The following is a 16,563-nucleotide window of genomic DNA, read 5'->3' on the forward strand; positions in this document are numbered from 1 at the left end:
ATGGAGGGAGGAAAGAAGAAAGCTGCTTTTATCCTTTGCCGTGGCCTGGGGCTGCTGGGGCTTTAAGTCTTAGTATGTTTGTGTAGGAGGATGAGGATGGGGGCTTTCTGACTGCTATTCATCCACCTATTCGTTCAATTTACTCATTCAACATATATTTATTAAGTAATCTACTGTGTACTGGGCACTCGGTAAACGGATGTCATCTTCTCTATTCTGCTAGTGGCTTCTTCCAGGTCTCTCAGGGTGTTTGGCGCTCATAACCTCTTCTCTTTAACAGGGGTGATGGTTAAAACAGTAAGGGCTGGTATGGACAAAAGCAGGGAAGTGCCTGGGGTAGTCATTGAGGGGAGTCATGGAGGAACTGTATTTCCCAAATTATTCAAGATCCATTTTGTTTCCCCCATTCGTTGAGGCTTTTTCTACATGTAAGCTCTAAAAGGGGGTAAAGATGAGACTTATGGGTGACTGGCAGAGTGTCCTGAGCCCAAGACTGTACCTTGAGTATCAGTGATGATTCTAGAGCACAGCGTTTCAAACCTCAACACAGAAACAGAATCCTGGACTGGCTACTGAGGGGCCCCCTGCCAGCTGCTGGCTCTGAAGTTGGTTTTGTCTGTGGGCTAGATCAGTGTAAGTTGGGGTCGAGGCTGCTCGCTCAGCTAAGCAGCTTGATTGATCTCCAGCGCTCTTTTGTTTCCTCCTCCCCAGTGGAAGCCTCTCCCCCTCTCCTCCTTTTCTCCTCTCCCCCTCTCCTCCTTTTCTCCTCTCCCCCTCTCCTCCTTTTCCCTCTCCTCCCTCTTCCCCTCTCCTCCTCTCCCCCTCTCCCTTTATCCCCCTTTCCTCCTTTCTCCCTCTCCCCATCTCCCCCTCTGCCTCTCAGGCTCTTCCGCTTTCCTCCGCTGCTTTTAATGAATCTCCAAGAGCCACCACATCTCTGGTAGTTTTACAAAACTGTCCTTGCTCTTCCTGAATTTGCCCAGTCAAGGGTATTTTTGCCTGAGGTCGGAATGATGCTGTTAGTCCTGGTGATATGATTGCATAGCAACACAGAGCAGCTCTGAGAGGGGAGGAGGAGAAGAAGGAGAAGGAAGACAGGGAGGTGGGAGAGACAGAGGGAGAGTGTGCATACAGCAGCTGTCGGCATCCCTGTCTCAGGGACTTCTTTGCTGATTCACAGAGGCTGCCCGGCCCCGGCCTCCCAGCTTACAGCTGCCGCCTGCTTCTTAGACCGGACGGAATCAGAAGGTAGGCCACAGAAAAATTATTTCCAAGCCTTGCCCTTGTTCAGCTGGCTGAGGGGAAATGACTGAGGAAGGGGAAGCTCCAGAGATACTGTGTGGTGTGGTGCGGTGGGGTGGGGGGGGGGGAAGATGAGTGTGAGAATGTGTGTGTGTGCACGCGCGCGCGCGCGCGTGTGTGTGTGTGTGTGCATGTGTGCCTGCTTGCCTGTCTGGAAAACTTGCATTAAAAAATGCCCCCAATAAAGTAGTCACCATTTAGATTCATAAAGAAAAAAAAAAAGATGCCCAAGAATAGAAACTCAAGCCAATTTGAACAACTAAGGTCTAAAAATGAATAAGAAGGAGGTACACAGTTTGCTTCTTTGAGAAGAGAGGGGCATTTGTTTATTTATTTTAGGTTCTCAGTGGCATGCTTTTTGTCCGAGAGTATATTTCTTGGCAGGAGGGAAGGAAAGGTGTGTGGAAAGCATTCGCTAACAAGGGGAGGAGGGAGGAAACATGGGACCTTGGAGCAGGTTCCCTGAACAAATGAGTATTCTGGCCAGCAGACAGGACACAGGAGTTCTTCCCCGAAGTAAACCAGGCTCTGACCTAAGAGCCTGGAACTGAAGGTCTCGTCTCATCTCTGTATTTACTTCCTGGCTCTACTGTTTTTCCTGTTACATTTTTTCCCCCTTGTTTTCTTCCCTGGTTTCCTTTCTACACCCTGTAATCAGGAGGCATCTTTCCACTCTTGAAAGCATAGCTTGGAGTGGTTTCAAATAGGGCTTGTTTCTCCTGGAGTCTAACATCCCATCACCTTCTGCTCTCACTGCCTTTCCCAGCATCAGGCCAAGTGTCCCAGCCTAGTAAGTGGGCCTGAGACCGATTTTTCCTTCCTTTAGTAGGCAGGTCGAGCCAGGCCTCACGGGTGTTGGGTCTAAGCAGGTGGCAAGGCTGGGGTGGGGTGGAGTGGGGTAGAGGAGGACGTCAGCAGCAGCTGCTGCCTGCTTCCGTTGAAAGCATGGTGCATGCTGTCTGGAAAAGAACAGACTTTTTAAAAACGTTTTCTTTTTGATTGTCAAAAGAACAAAAGCCTTAAAAAAGCTCTATGTCTAGTTCATCTTAACTCCTGACTTTTCCAAAGGAATCCTTGTTTCTAGATGAAAAGCCCTTAGGTAAATCACCTTTTAAAAGGCTGGTGGGAACCACAAGTCTCAGGAGATTTTCCTTCTAAGGTTTGCGTGGGGACATGATCCCAGAGAATCTCAGGGCCTTGTAAGGAAACCTCCGTGAAAAGGCAGCGTTGAAGTGGCAGTATTTTGTCTTGTCTCTGAAAGAAGACCAAGCCCCTCTGTCTCTGGGTGGGCAGGCCTCTGCCCTATAGTCTTGCTTTCTGTAAACCGGTGCTGGGGGATGAAGGCACATGGAAAGAGCTCCTCTTTCTGTGAGATTTGTACTTCTAGGCATTCAGCCTTAGCTAAGTAGTTCTGTGCTCCAGGTCGAATTACCCTTCAACTCTGCCAGAAAGGAGGGGAGCATAGCTTGAAGCAGTGAATTTAGCAAAAGCCCCGAGCCAGATGCGGAGAGCACATTTGGGATTCAGCCCTTCTAACTATAGATGCTCACAGGTTTCTGATGTTGGATCTGCCACCATGCCAACTAGGATGGGGTCTCACTAATTAAGGCTAAGATAGCCTTCTAAACTTCTCAGGGATACACACTCAGAGGAAACCCATTCAGTGGAAATTATACTATGAAATGACATTCCTCCCTTACGAAAGATTCTAAACATGCATCAGCAACAAAAATAGCAAGTGAGATAAATCCTTCTAGGATAGCATTTACCAAACCAATGTTCTATAGTGCACCATCCTAGGAGAATGTTAATAGATTCTGTTTTAAAATAAGTGGTGTGTGTGTGTGTGTATGTGTGTGTGTGTACATGTATTCTGCGGTTCAGTACTTTTTTGGAAATGCTTCTTAACCGAATTCTCATTTTGGAGAGTCACAGTGTATAATGCATATTAAAGACTCTGAGAAGTACTGCTGTAAAGGAATCTGTTTAATTTTGTTTAACCCAGTACATCCCAGACTAGTTTGACCAGGGAACACTTTTCTATATGGAAAACACTTTTGCCTCTTACATTTTGAGGAATTGCTGCTCCAAAAAAAGAAAAAGAAGAAAAAAATACTAAAACAAAAAAACTAGAAAAAATTGTCACATGGATAACACTTGTAAAATAATCTAGTTTGACAATGCATTTCTAAACATGAAAAACCCAAGCTGTTGATCATATTGTTTTCCTTCCCATAGATGAGAATCTGGGATTATCTCCTGATTCCCCAGCCCACTGTGCCCAACTGCTGCTTCTCTAGCAGGTTCCCTCTTGTGAAACTAGTCCAAGGAAAATGAAACAGATTTAAGGAATAATCCTTTGATTTTTAAATGCAACATTTACATTTAATACATTTTTTTCTAGTATTTTGTTAAATGCAAAAATTGTCAACTTTCTTTTCAGCATGGGCTTTGTTGCATTCTTTTAAACAATGTGTTATAAAATACCTTTGAACATTCAAAAAGGTATTAAAATAAAATGGTGAAAATCAGGCTATTCACTGCCCAGCTTAATAAAGAAACATTACCAGTAGAGTTGAAACCTTCTGTCTATTCTCCATGATTAAAGTTCTCTATTTCCTTTCAAAGTAACCACTATCCTGGAGTTGGTGTTTATTATTCCCAGGTATTGATTTATACTTTTACTACCTGCATACATATTTTTAAACACTGTATACTACTACTTTATATGTTTTTAAAGTTTATATCAGTGGTGTATTATATGTATTCTTCTGCAACTTGATTTTTCTTTTCTTTTCTTTTTTTCCCCCAAGAGACAAGATCTTGCACTGTTTCCCAGGCTGGAGTGAAGTGGTGTGATCATAGCTCACTGCAGTCTCGAACTCCTGGGTTCGAGCAATCTTCCAGCCTCACAGTCCCCCAGGTGGCACAACTATGACCAGCTAATTTTTTTTTCCTTCATAGAGACAGGGTCCTGCTATGTTGTCCAGGCTGGTCTCAAACTCCTGGCCTCATGTAGTCCTCTTGCCTCAGCCTCCCAAAGTGTTGGGTTTTCAGCCATGAGCCACTGCACCTAGCTTGAAACGTATTTTTTCTTTTCAATGTTATATTTGTGAAATGCATCAGATGGGGCCCTAGTTTACTCATTTTTTTCACTATTGTATACTCATCTAATGACTGTACCACAGTTTATCCATTCTGCTGTTGATGGACATTTAGGCTATTTCTAGTTTTGAGCAATCACAGAGGTACTGTGATAATTCTTGTGTAGCTATTCTTAGGTGACAATTTCTATTGAGTAAATATCTGAATTGTCCCCTTAGAGGGTATGTGCATTGTCACCTTTGGGAGATACTGTCAAATCACTATGCAAAATAGTTTACTAACTTATACTTCTACCAGCAGTGTATAAAGGTTTCAGATTTATTGCATTAATGGGCTCTTACAATTTTCCCCCATGGGGATGCAGCTCTGATTTTTAAATTGGACAATAAATTTTATTTCTCAAAATTGCTTGACAGCTAAACGTCTCAGGAATACATTTCCTTGTTTTCATTTGTAAGTGAGGGGATTGGCTTAGATGATCTCAAAGGTCCTTTCTAGCTTGAAAATCTGAGTTTCTATGATTTAGTCATTAAATGAGGTACATCTGAAGCAGAACCTTGGTATTTTGGCTGCATTGCAGGAACTATTTTAGGAACTATAACAAAGTATGTTACCAGTGAAATGTGTTTCTCTTCTTTTACTGCCATACTGTTGGGTAGAAAAGCAGTGGTGTGAGAGGAGAGGCAGTTACACAGTGTTACATTGGATTAGGGAGAGGAATCTGTAGCCCATGGGAAGGGGGTCTCCTACCCACTGCCCTGTTCTTTACAGAACCTCTTCATCTTAGAAGTCTTCCCTATCTCTTGAATTTTTTCTCCCAAGAATAATAAATGTTTGCTATTTTTTTTTTTTAAAGCAGTCCGGGTGCAGTGGCTCATGCCTGTAATCCCAGCACTTTGGGAGGCCGAGGAGGGCAGATGACCTGAGGTCAGGAGTTCGAGACCAGCCTGACCAACATGGCAAAAGCTCATCTATGCTAAAAATACAAAAATTAGCTGGGTGTGGTGGCGCATGCCTGTAATCCGAACTACTCAGGAGACTGAGGCAAGAGAATTGCTTAAACCTGGGAGGGGGAGATTGCAGTGAGCTGAGATCACACCACTGCACTCCAGCCTGGGCAAGGGAGAGAGACTCGGTCTGAAAAAAAAAAAGGAAAGAATATAAAGCAAAAAGGAGAATTCCCTTCATACAACTCTCTAAAAGTAATGTCAATGAACAACAGATGTCCAGCCTTCCTTTCTGCACATACACACAGTAGATTTTTTAAAAATGTTTTTACAAAATTGGAGTTCCACTAAACATGCTATTCTGACATTTGTTTTCTTTGGCCTAAAATATATATCTTTGAAATCTGTCCAAATTAGTGCATATAGATCTGTGTCTTTATTTTTAATAGCTACATAATATTCTGCCTTGTGAGTGGCTATCATAATGGATAACATTTGAATGTTTACTAAATGCCAGAAACTATGAATTAACTCTTTGCAAAAAAGCTAAGAGATGGGTCTTTTTGTTATCCCTGTTTTACAGATGTGGGAACTGAAACACAGTAAGTTTGGGGAGCTTGTCCATATATGTACTGATAAGTGGCCAGGATGCAAACCACAGCGTCCTGGTTCAGAGCCCCAGACAATCCTGCTGTGATATGTCTCAGACATAGTCTACTCACCAGTCCCCTGTTGGTGGACATTTGAGTGAATTGCAGATTTTTGCTATTGCAAACAATACTACAGCAGACATCTTTGTCCACTTCTGCAGGTCTTTCTGTAACATAGGTTCTTAGATTTCTCCAGTTTCTAGGTGGAAAGAGCTTATTTATTTATTCAAAAAATATTTATTGAGCTCTAGGCATTGGAGAGGCTCTGAGCTCAAAACAGGAAACGATCAGAATTTCACTTCTCAGATGTCCTATAAAGGTCACTTAAGTGCTTTTCATGGTTTGCCAGCCTGGTGCTGCCCCAGACCCTAGACTCACTGCATCCTGTCTGTTTTTAATTGCTTGTGTCTTTGCCTGGGTAGCGGCATAACTGAGTCAATCCTTGGGCTCCCACGTGGTGGTCCATAGCCAAAAATTGTCTCCACTTGCCAGGTATCAGTGATTACAATGCCTCAGAGCCTGGATTCTAGAATTTACAGAGGCAGAACAACATAATGGTAAATAACTTGTATTCTGTGACACAACTTCCTGGGTACAAATCCCAGCTCTTCATGATGTATTCACAATATGACCCTGAACAAGCCACTTACCATCTCTGGGCCTCAATTTCCTCATCCACACAATGAGGATAGCAATATAACTACTTTATAGGGTTGTCGTAAGGAATAAATGGGTTAATATATGTAGATTGCTTAGTTAATAGATATAAAACACAGAATACTTTTTTTTCTCTTGAGCAGAGATAAAAAGCTTTAAAAACACGGGAGAAACACTAGGATTTCAGCATAAAAGCCAGATTGTTGGCTCATGGAGGACAAAACCCACACCTGATATTTATTTATATCCCATATATTTTTAACCCAGTGCTAGGCACCTAAAAACTGGAGATGTCTACAAATGTATGCTACTTAAATTCGTGTTGAATAACATACAATATTAGCATTTGAAACAAATACGATAATAAATACAATGTTCGCATTTGAAATAAGGCTTGAAATGGCAAAAAATTGCAACAACTTAAATGTGGGTGTGGAAAAGCTGCCACACCAATCTTTCCGTAAAATAGTTGATGACCTCCTTGCATTTTGGTGGGGAGTGAAAGGGGCAAAGAGTTAGCTGTTATTAAATAGGTAATGTGTTCACATGGGTCAAAATTGAAAAAGTACAAAATGATATTTAGTAAAAAATTTTATCTCCTATTGGTAACATGGGGCTTATGTGGTGTGGGTAATAATTCTATTTCTCAACCTGGGAAGTGATTGTATGGAGAATTTACTTTATAATAATTTCACATACTTTACGTATATGCTTTATGTACTTTTGTAGGTATATTTCTCACTTGCAAAAAGGGCAGAAATAGAAATTCCAAAGAGATGGGGAGAATTTTCCTGCTCAGTTCCCTTCTCCAATGGTAACAGGCTTTCTTGTATACTTCCAAAGATATTTTATTGCCTCTGTAAGCACATATTTTTAGTATACAAACATAGATGAACTACCAGCTTGATTTTTCTCGTTTCTTTTTACTTAAAGTATATCATAAGAATTGGCACATAAAGTTCTTAACTCTTTTTAAAGTAGCTGTATAGAATTCCATTGTATGGCTACATCATTATTTAATTAGTCCCCTAGTGAAAGACGTTTAAATTGTTGTAATTTTTTGCCATTTCAAGCCTTATTTCAAATGTGGACGTTGTACTTATTATTGTACTTGTTTCAGATGCTAACATTGTACATTATTCCACACAAATTTAGGTAGCATACGTTCCTAGACATCTCTCATTTTTAGGTGCCTAGCACTGGGTTAAAAATATGTGGGATATAAATAAATATCCGGTGTGGGCTTTGTCCTCCATGAGCCAACAGTCTTGCTTTCATGCTGAAATCCTAATATTTCTCCCGTGTTTTTAAAGCTTTTTATCTCTGCTCAAGAGAAACAATGCCTTCTCTCTGAGCCCTCCTGAAACAGCCTGTGTGCGGCTTTTAGAACCAGGAAAGAGTATTCGTAGTGGCAAAAAGCCATAGTTGGTATCCAGCAGGATCCCTAGGGGAGGGCACAGAACAGTTATTACCACCCAGAAAGCATCCTCCACACCTGCATATGTCAAAATCTCCTCTTTCACCTTAGCTCAAAAGCTTCTTTTCCATAAATACATCCTAAATCCCTCCAACTAGAAATGAACACTTCCTCCTCTGTCACCTCTTATAGCATGATTTCTGTGTCCTGCTGTCTTAGTCCATTTTCTGTTGCTTATAAGAGAATACCTGAAACTGAGTAATTTATAAGAAAAGGAATTTATTTCTTACATTATGGAAGCTGGAAAGTCGAAGGTCGAGGGGCTGCATCTGGTGAGAGTCTTCTTGCTGGTAGAAACCCTCGGAATTATCCCAAGATGGCACGGAGTATCACATGGCTAGAGGGCTTAGTGTGCTACCTCAGATCTCTCTTCCTATTTTCATAAAGCCATGAATTCTCCTCCCATGATAACTTATTCATTAATCCATGAGTGGATTAATCCATTCATGAAGGCAAAGCCCTCATCACCTCTTAAAGGCTCCAGCTCTTAATACTGTCACATTGGGGACAAATATTCAAACCACAGCACTCATGTGGGGTATGAATAATTTTCCTCCCAAAAATTATACTTTTTTTGTTTATATATCTTGTTTCCTACATTTGACCAGTTGGGGACCAAGTCTGATTCATCTTTAATCCCTCATAGCCTTTGCAAATTAAAAAGAGGAATAGGAAAAGAATCAGTATGTGCAGATGGTGATTTGGGATAGAATGGAGCTGGATAGAGGCAGAAGAATGTGTATATGAAAGAGTCCTCGCCCAGGAATCAGGAGGCCCTGGTTCTCTGTGTCTCAGCATCTTCATCTATAAAGTAGGATCTTAATTGTGGCAGGGACAACTTTACTAGGATCATGAAACAGCACAACAGACTAAAAAGCCATGTTATACGAATACCGGGAATGATAGTACATGGTGCTTAGCAGCCCTTAAACATTAATATTTGACACATTAGCAAACTAGGTCCTAGAGAGGCAATATGACTTGAGGTCACAGTCAGGGGCTAAGTCTGAAAAGGGGGGCAGAGGATAGTCATTTTAGGACCAGAAGAAACCTATTCCTTTTCTGCCTGTGTTGGGATTAGAAGGTCTGAATTCTCAGACTTCTGGGTTTATTAGTTTTGTTGTGTGAAGCCATCAGGTCAGTAGAGGAATAAGAAAGAAGGAGGTTAGTCTGGAGAGAAATGAATCTCAAAAGCAGAGAGAAGAGATAGCTGATGAAAGAAGAGATACAAATGACCGCTAAAAGTGTGGAGGAAAAGCTAAATATCCTTAGCAATTAAGGAAATACAAAGGAATCCTCAAAATGCCATTTTCACTCACAAAGGTGGCAAATAAAATAAGAATACATACTGTTAGTGTGGCAGGTGTGCTGGGAAACTGACACTCTCATACACTGCTAGTGGTAGTATAAAATGACATAACTTTTTCTAGGGCAATTTAGAAATATGTATCATAAACACTTTGATCCAGGAATTCCCCCTTCTAGGCAATTATGCCATGGAAAGAATCACAAATATGCACAAGGTTGTTTATTGCACTTTGATTTATAAAAGAAGAACTATAAACATATGTCTAATTGTTAAATTACGGTGTATCTGTTCAGTGGAATACTATACAATGGTTATAGCTAACACTTATTGAGTTGAGCATTGTTGCTAAGTTATTTAAATTATTAACTTTAATCATTAGAATAATTCTGTGAGGATGCTATCATTATTTATCTCCATTTTACAGATGAGGACATTGAGGCTCAGAGAGGCTAACTTGTCCTGGACCACACTGCTAATAGGTTGAATAGTGTGGATTTGACTGTAGGTCTGTCTGATGCCAGGGCCCATGGCCTCAATCACAGTGCTGTACTTCCTGTGTGGCTGCCAAAAACCATGTTTTAGGCTGGGCTGGTGGCTCAAACCTGTAATATCAGCACTTTGGGAGGCTGAGGCAGGCGGATCACTTGAGCTCAGGAGTTTGAGACCAGCCTGGCAACATGGCAAAACCCCATCTCTACCAAAAATACAAAAAATTAGCCAGGCATGGTGGTACACACCTAGTCCCAGCTACTTGGGGGCACTGAGGCAGAAAGATTGCTTGAGTCTGGGAGGTTACAGTGAGCCAAGATCACGCCAGTGCACTCTAGTCTGGGTGACAAAGTGAGAGATCCTGTCCCCCCAAAAAATCATGTTTTAAAGGAATAGTTAATGACATTCTAAAATGACCATGATATAATGGCAAGTGAAAAAAGCAGGATACGAAATGATAGTATATGATGGTGATTTTATTTTAAAAGTGTATGTATATATTTTTCATTCAAAGAAAAACTATAAGGCTTTATACATGTTAGTAATGATTATCTATCTCTGGGTGGTAATATTACAGATTATTTTTATTTTCATCCCTATTATATTTTGTATTTCCCAGTTTTTCGATAAAGAACACGTATTACTTGTATAATCAGCGAAAATAAAAATGTTAACATAAAAAGAGGTCTGAAAGCAAGCCTCTTGTAGCCTTTATGCTTATAACACATCCATAGCAATACTTCATTTTTTAATGTAACTGACTAATTCTTTTGTGGTGTTTGATCACAGAGGAGCCATCTTTTCAGTCATTCTTTGGGGATGAGTGGCTATATAGCTGTATAATCTCTAAGGACATTGACTACAGCAGAGTACCCTTTAGACCACAACCTCTTGTGCCCTTGCGACTTGTAATAGTCTCTAGTCTTGGGACTATGGTCTCCTGAGGAGGAGTGATGGATACTTAATGCAAGGAGTCCACATATCTTTAGATGCATAAATGTTTTTCTCACTTGGTAAGTTCTCAAAGTACAGCTACTATTGTGGGTGAGAGTGGGTGAAGTGAGATTTTTTTTTTTTTTTTTTTTTAGTCTTAAGAAGGGGCCCGTATATCTAAAATGTTGTGAACCACTGGAATAGAGTCTAAAAATGGTGGCTATTTAATTATCATCATCGTGAATAAAAGATGCTCATTTCTGGCCCTTTGAATCAGGGTTTGTGTGTCTTTGCCCCACACCAAAAGAGATCACCCTTATTATTTGCAAGCATCATCTTTGCCACCCATTTTCATCACATTTGTGTACATTCTCTAAACCGTCAATTGGTTTGTATACCTAAAATTTGTCTCCATATTTCTCCTTTACAAGTGTAGCTCTTGACATCTAAAGCATAGCTTATTATGTAACACTGCCCTTATCCCCTACCCCAGCAAATTTACTCTTTCTCCTGTCTTCCCTTTCTTGCTGTTGGCCACATTATCCACTCAGCTCCCAAATTAGAAACCTTTGACTCCTTCTCCTCCCTTATTGTTCACATCCAATTGATCACCAAGCCCAATATATTTTACTTCTTCAATGTACCTCAGAGTCATGCTGTCTGCTTCATCCTCACTGCAACTGCCTGCCTGTATTATAACAACTTCTCAAAAGGTTCTTCCTTTTGGAGAATTACTCCACAAGAAAGGCAGAGGGCTCTTTCTAAAATGCAAATCTTGGTCAGGTGCGGTGACTCACGCCTGTAATCCCAGCACATTGGGAGACCGAGGTGGGTGGATCACCTGAGGTCAGGAGTTCGAGACCAGCCTGGCCGACATGGTGAAACCCCGTCTCTACTAAAAATACAAAAAAGTAGCAGGATGTGGTGGCAGGCACCTGTAATCCCAGTTACTTGGGAGGCTGAGGCAGGAGAATCACTTGAACCCAGGAAGCAGAGGTTGCAGTGAGCTGAGATTGTGCCACTGTACTCCAGCCTGGGCAACAAGAGCAAAACTCTGTCTAAAAATAAATAAAATAAAAATGGAATAAAATGCAAATCTCATTAGTCACTCCCTGCTTAAAATCTGTAGTGCCTCCCCATTGTCTGCAAGATAAAGCCTACAGTCCTCTGCTTGTCATTCAAGGCATGGTGCAATCTGGCCACATCCTCATCTTCTGCTACTCACAACAAGGCACCTACCTTGTACTGTGGTCACTTGAAACACACTATACATTTTATTTTCATGTTTGTATTTTTTTTAACCTTCACTGCCTAATTTCTCTTTCATGACTGACCTCAAGCACATTTCCTTTAGAGAGACTTTTCTTGACATGACCAAATATAACTCACCATTCCCTCATCAGTCTCTTCACTTCATCCCATAAACACTTCTATTATGACCTCAAATAATACTTTATGGCCATTATTTTCTCCACATTTGTCCTCTCTAATGTGAACTCCTCAGGGGAAGCCCCCATGTCTCTTTCATCTCTGTGCCTCTTAAACTTCAGCCATACTGATCACGCCGTCTTGTGAATGTGTGAGGCCTTTTTTATGACATCCACTTTTGCACAGGTGGATCCATCTGCTGGGAATGCTATTCTCCTTTTCTCCTCTTCTCTGCACAAACAAACATCTCATCCTTTGAGATTCATCTCAAGTGTGGTCTTTCTGAAATCTGTGCACATTCTCAGAGTTAACTGTTCCCCACTCTGTGCTCCCTTAGTCTTTTGGTAAACCCATGATTTTAGCATTTGCTATGAAAGCATTTTATTATAATTATCAGCATACATGACTGCCTCTCCTACCCATCTCCCCACCTCCACCCTTGGGTTTTGAGATCTCAGCAGTTATCTTTGTGTCTCTAGCACAAAGCACTGTGGGTAAACAACAAATACTTCCTTGATCAATAATTAAATAAAGTCTTTTATGGTACATGCTGGCCTGGGTAGGTCAGTAAGCTTTGAATACTTACTTGTATATCTGGTCAAGGCACCTCTGGGTAGATGCTAGATTCATAGGCTTTTCTAGGTCTTGACTTGAAATATCTCTGTATTGTTTTTCCAGGTGCTTAATGATCAATAGTTGGTGCACTGCCTATCCTCACCCTCCATGAGCCTTGGTTTTTATGCAACCTATGGTCATGCAGGGATGCCCTTACACCCTCCCACGATGTCATGATTGGCAGGCAGCTGACCAGTTCCGTCATAGCAGCAGCCTCCGAACTACCTGCCCCCAGCCTCAGGTAAGAGTCTGATTGTAAAAGAAAGACCTGTGGAGAAATAGTGGACACAAGATCTGTTTGTGCTTGGGGTACCCATGCTTCCTAAGGCTCAGGGGCACTCTCTGTATACATGCAACCCCTTGGATAGCATGAGGAATGTATTGGGCCCATCCTTCATCACTCATGAGGTCTTTTATGGGGTGCATAGGGAAAGGAAGAGTGTGGGGCTGGGCAGGTCAGAGGGCCCACTGTGGATGAGGGGGGCTGGTTCCATGTTAACCTTCTAAGAGTTACATGTCCGGGAATGCCCTACAAGAGTATGATCCTTCAGAGCATGGTCCAGGACAAGGCAGAACCTTCCTTTGCCTTGGCTTCTCTGTGGCATGCCTTCCATATTCTGCAGGTGTCTCTCTCCTGCCGTTGGCTTTTCCTCTCAAGTTCCTAGCCGTTTTCATAGCTCCGGGCTCAGCCCCACTTAGAATCCCCTGAGCTTCATATCCGCCTCTCCTCTCTCTCTGCTCCCCTAGGAGTGCAATGGTGGTGGTGTGTGTGCCCGCCTGTGTATGTTGGTAGGTGGGTAAAGGATGTATGTGAGATAGGAGAGGGCAGCTCCTTTCCTGACAATGGGGCAGGTCTAGGGAGAGTTGACTGGAGAAGGGAGATGCATAAGCATACTTTGGATTGCCCTCTAATGCTTTGGGGTCCAGAAGCTATGGGGGTGTGAGAAAGTGCTATGTCTCCTGGAGCCTCACAGATGGGCTGCAGTGCTGAGTCACTGCTAGGGGGGCAGGCAGCAACTGAATATACAGGGAGGAGGAAGGGAGGAAGAAAGGAAGTGGAGATGGAGAATATGGATGCTGGGGAGCCCATTTGGGGGGCAGTAATGAAGGAAAGTTAAGGTCTGGAGAGGCATCAGAGTCAGGTCCCCTTGAGCTATTTTCCCACATGCGGCCAGAAAGAAATTACTGCCTCGAACATATTCTCAAAGCCAGGGTCAACGTAGACTCTCCCATTAACGTACCCCTTCTCCAGAGTGAGACTTTCACAGGGTCTAGGGATTGAGAAAACAGCCCTTCCAAAAGGCTTGCCCTATTCATTGTCTACCCCCTCCAAGCACCACCACGTAGGCAGGGGGACCTGAGGGCTTCATCTTGTGATTGCCAATGGCATGGCTCAACTTCTCTCTTCTGCCACAATCCAGTTTCTCTTCCTTTCCTGCAGCCTTTTCCTCAAAGATTCAAGGGAGGGACAGAGAGCCCTGCAGGGAGTGGACTGCAAGAAGTAAATATCCTACAAAAGCCAGAAGTAGAAGGCAACTGACAGGGAAAGGGAAGGAAACATTACTATTAATCATTTGCCTATTGTGTGTCAGGCTCTGCTAGGTGTGACTTGAGAGTATACGGGGAAGTAGGAGAGGAAGAGCAGGGTGATGGAAAATAGTATGGCAGCTGGGTGGGGGTTTAGGAAACCAAGAAGTCTGCAGGGAATGCAAAGCTAACATGGGTGGAACCCAGCTAATCGTGGGTGCTCCTCTCAGAGCAAGGACAGCTTAGTTGTAGCTGGATCACAAGGAGCTGTTTCTAACTCTGGGGCATTCCCAGTGCAGAGGACCCAGCAGAAGTGAAGCTACAGCCCAGAGATAGAGTCACTCCCTGCTCTTGGCCTGCCATCCCTTGCCATCCCCTAGCCACCCTGGTTGGCTCCACCCCAGAACCCCAGAAAGAGTCAGGCAGCTGTTCCAACTATTCCTGTAGGTGGGCCTCAGCATGGAAACAATGTAGAACTGTTGGAAAGCCCAGAAGACTCTGTGGGAGATAAATGAGAATGGGAACAGAACCCTTTTTGGTAAAAACGATGTATTTTCCCTCAGTGCTGAGGGGTGGGGGCCCAGCTTGGGAATGTTAACCTTTCCCCAGACAAGTCTGCTGGAAAAGGAGAAGAGTGGCCACTTCCAGGAGGGGCCCTTCCCCTCAGGCCAGTGGCTTATGGGAAAGGGCCTTCCTCCTGCCCCCATCCAGGGTAGCACAGGCAGGGCACAGGAGCCTCCCTGGCACCAGCTGCCTACATGAAACTGCTGGGTCCCAATGACCCTTTTCCCTCCCCTGTGAAGGTTCAACGGGATGCCCACAAAGCTCCAGTTCCCTTTGGCCTCAGGGTGCAGTGAGAGGTCTAAGGGCTGTGGCTCTCCCTCCACTCCTCTCTGCTTCTCAAAGGCAGGGCAGAGCACCCCTCCATTTTCACAGTGGGCTCTGATGGATCTCCTGGCCTCTGCACTCACCCAAGGATAATCACATTCTGAGGGATTCTGCTGCCCATGCTTCCCAATGCTGCCATTCCATGGTTCTGTCCCCAGATACGCCACCAACCTTGCTTACTGTCTCTGAGGAGGCTTACTTAGTCGAAGACAAGGCTTATTTTCCAAGCCCATCCTCTAGTCATGTCTTGAGGAAACTGCTTACCAGAAGTTTGTCACCAAAGTGATCTGCTCCTATGCTCCACCTCAGGAGAGGGGTGGGCCTAGAGGCAACGTGAGCACTTTGTGTCTTCCATGGAAAAAGAAAATAAATCAACAGAAGCTACCCTCTGCATGCCCCTCCTCAACACCATGGAATGCCCAGTCCCACTCCCACCACCCTTGCCAGCCTGAGAGGACCATCGCAGCCCCGGTGTGGCAGGCCCTCACAGTTGGAAGCATGCTGGAATTCCACAGAGACAAAGCTCTGATTTACCAGCTAGGCCCTGACATAGCCGCCCCCTCCAGATTCCTGGGGGGTCAGTAAACAAACAGGGTGACAGCCCCCGCCTCCTGACCTGACTCAGCCCCGCCTGCCTCACTGAGAGGGCTTGCTCAGAGTCTGTCAGGACTTCTGCCTGTCTGCGGCTCACCAGGTACTAGGTCTGGATTCCTGGTGAGGGATGATCATGGAGCTGCCAGATCCTGCAACGGACTCCCCAGGCAGCACAGGTAGGGTCAGCTCCTGGGCTGCAGGCTGGCTGAGCACTGAGCTTTTCCCACAGCTTAACTCCTTACTCACTTCCCTTTCCCAGTGTGGCTAGGAGCTATGGTTTTAATGGGATGATTGGTTTCCTAAATTGCCTGGAGAGTCTTGTGTGGGGAGGAAGTATGGTTTAGGGGTGAGGGGAGACTACAAGCGTCTCAGCCACTGACTAGCAGGGCTGTTTTCTTTCCAAATGAAGGCAAGCATGTAGACAAGCTAGTAGGTAGGTGTGGGTCTCCCTAGTCTGGGATGGAGCAGCCCAGGCTGATTTCCTCCTCCAATTCCCCTTCCCTCCACCTGCTCCTGCACCCTGGCTGGGCAGTTCTGGCACTGTGGTATAGGTAGCTACCTTACTTAGGACTATCTGGGATAACCACCATTCTCCCAAACCTCACAGTTCCCCCCATAGAGCCTTACCAGTGCCCAGGAGAG

General features: G+C 43.7%; 1 protein-coding gene across 7 annotated transcripts in view; it reads left to right on the top strand.

Annotated features, from left to right (window-relative positions):
• The first annotated feature begins 509 nt into the window (after nt 1-509).
• The window catches only part of DRP2 (dystrophin related protein 2), a 44,570-nt gene continuing 28,516 nt past the window's right edge, over nt 510-16,563 (top strand). For 2 of the 7 annotated variants that reach the window (XM_035287933.3, XM_078364283.1), the window contains exons 1-3: nt 510-633; nt 1,181-1,248; nt 12,976-13,153. In XM_035287933.3, coding sequence (XP_035143824.1) covers nt 13,037-13,153 — 117 coding nt within the window. In that variant the 5' untranslated portion in view covers nt 510-633; nt 1,181-1,248; nt 12,976-13,036. Of the gene's footprint in view, nt 634-763; nt 941-1,062; nt 1,249-3,930; nt 3,968-12,975; nt 13,154-16,563 lie in introns of those variants that run through there. The other 5 variants (XM_035287935.2, XM_054250755.2, XM_078364282.1 and 2 more) reach the window with 4 other exon arrangements.

The sequence above is a fragment of the Callithrix jacchus genome, chromosome X (genome assembly GCF_049354715.1).
Source record: "Callithrix jacchus isolate 240 chromosome X, calJac240_pri, whole genome shotgun sequence".
Classification (NCBI taxonomy): domain Eukaryota; kingdom Metazoa; phylum Chordata; class Mammalia; order Primates; family Cebidae; genus Callithrix; species Callithrix jacchus.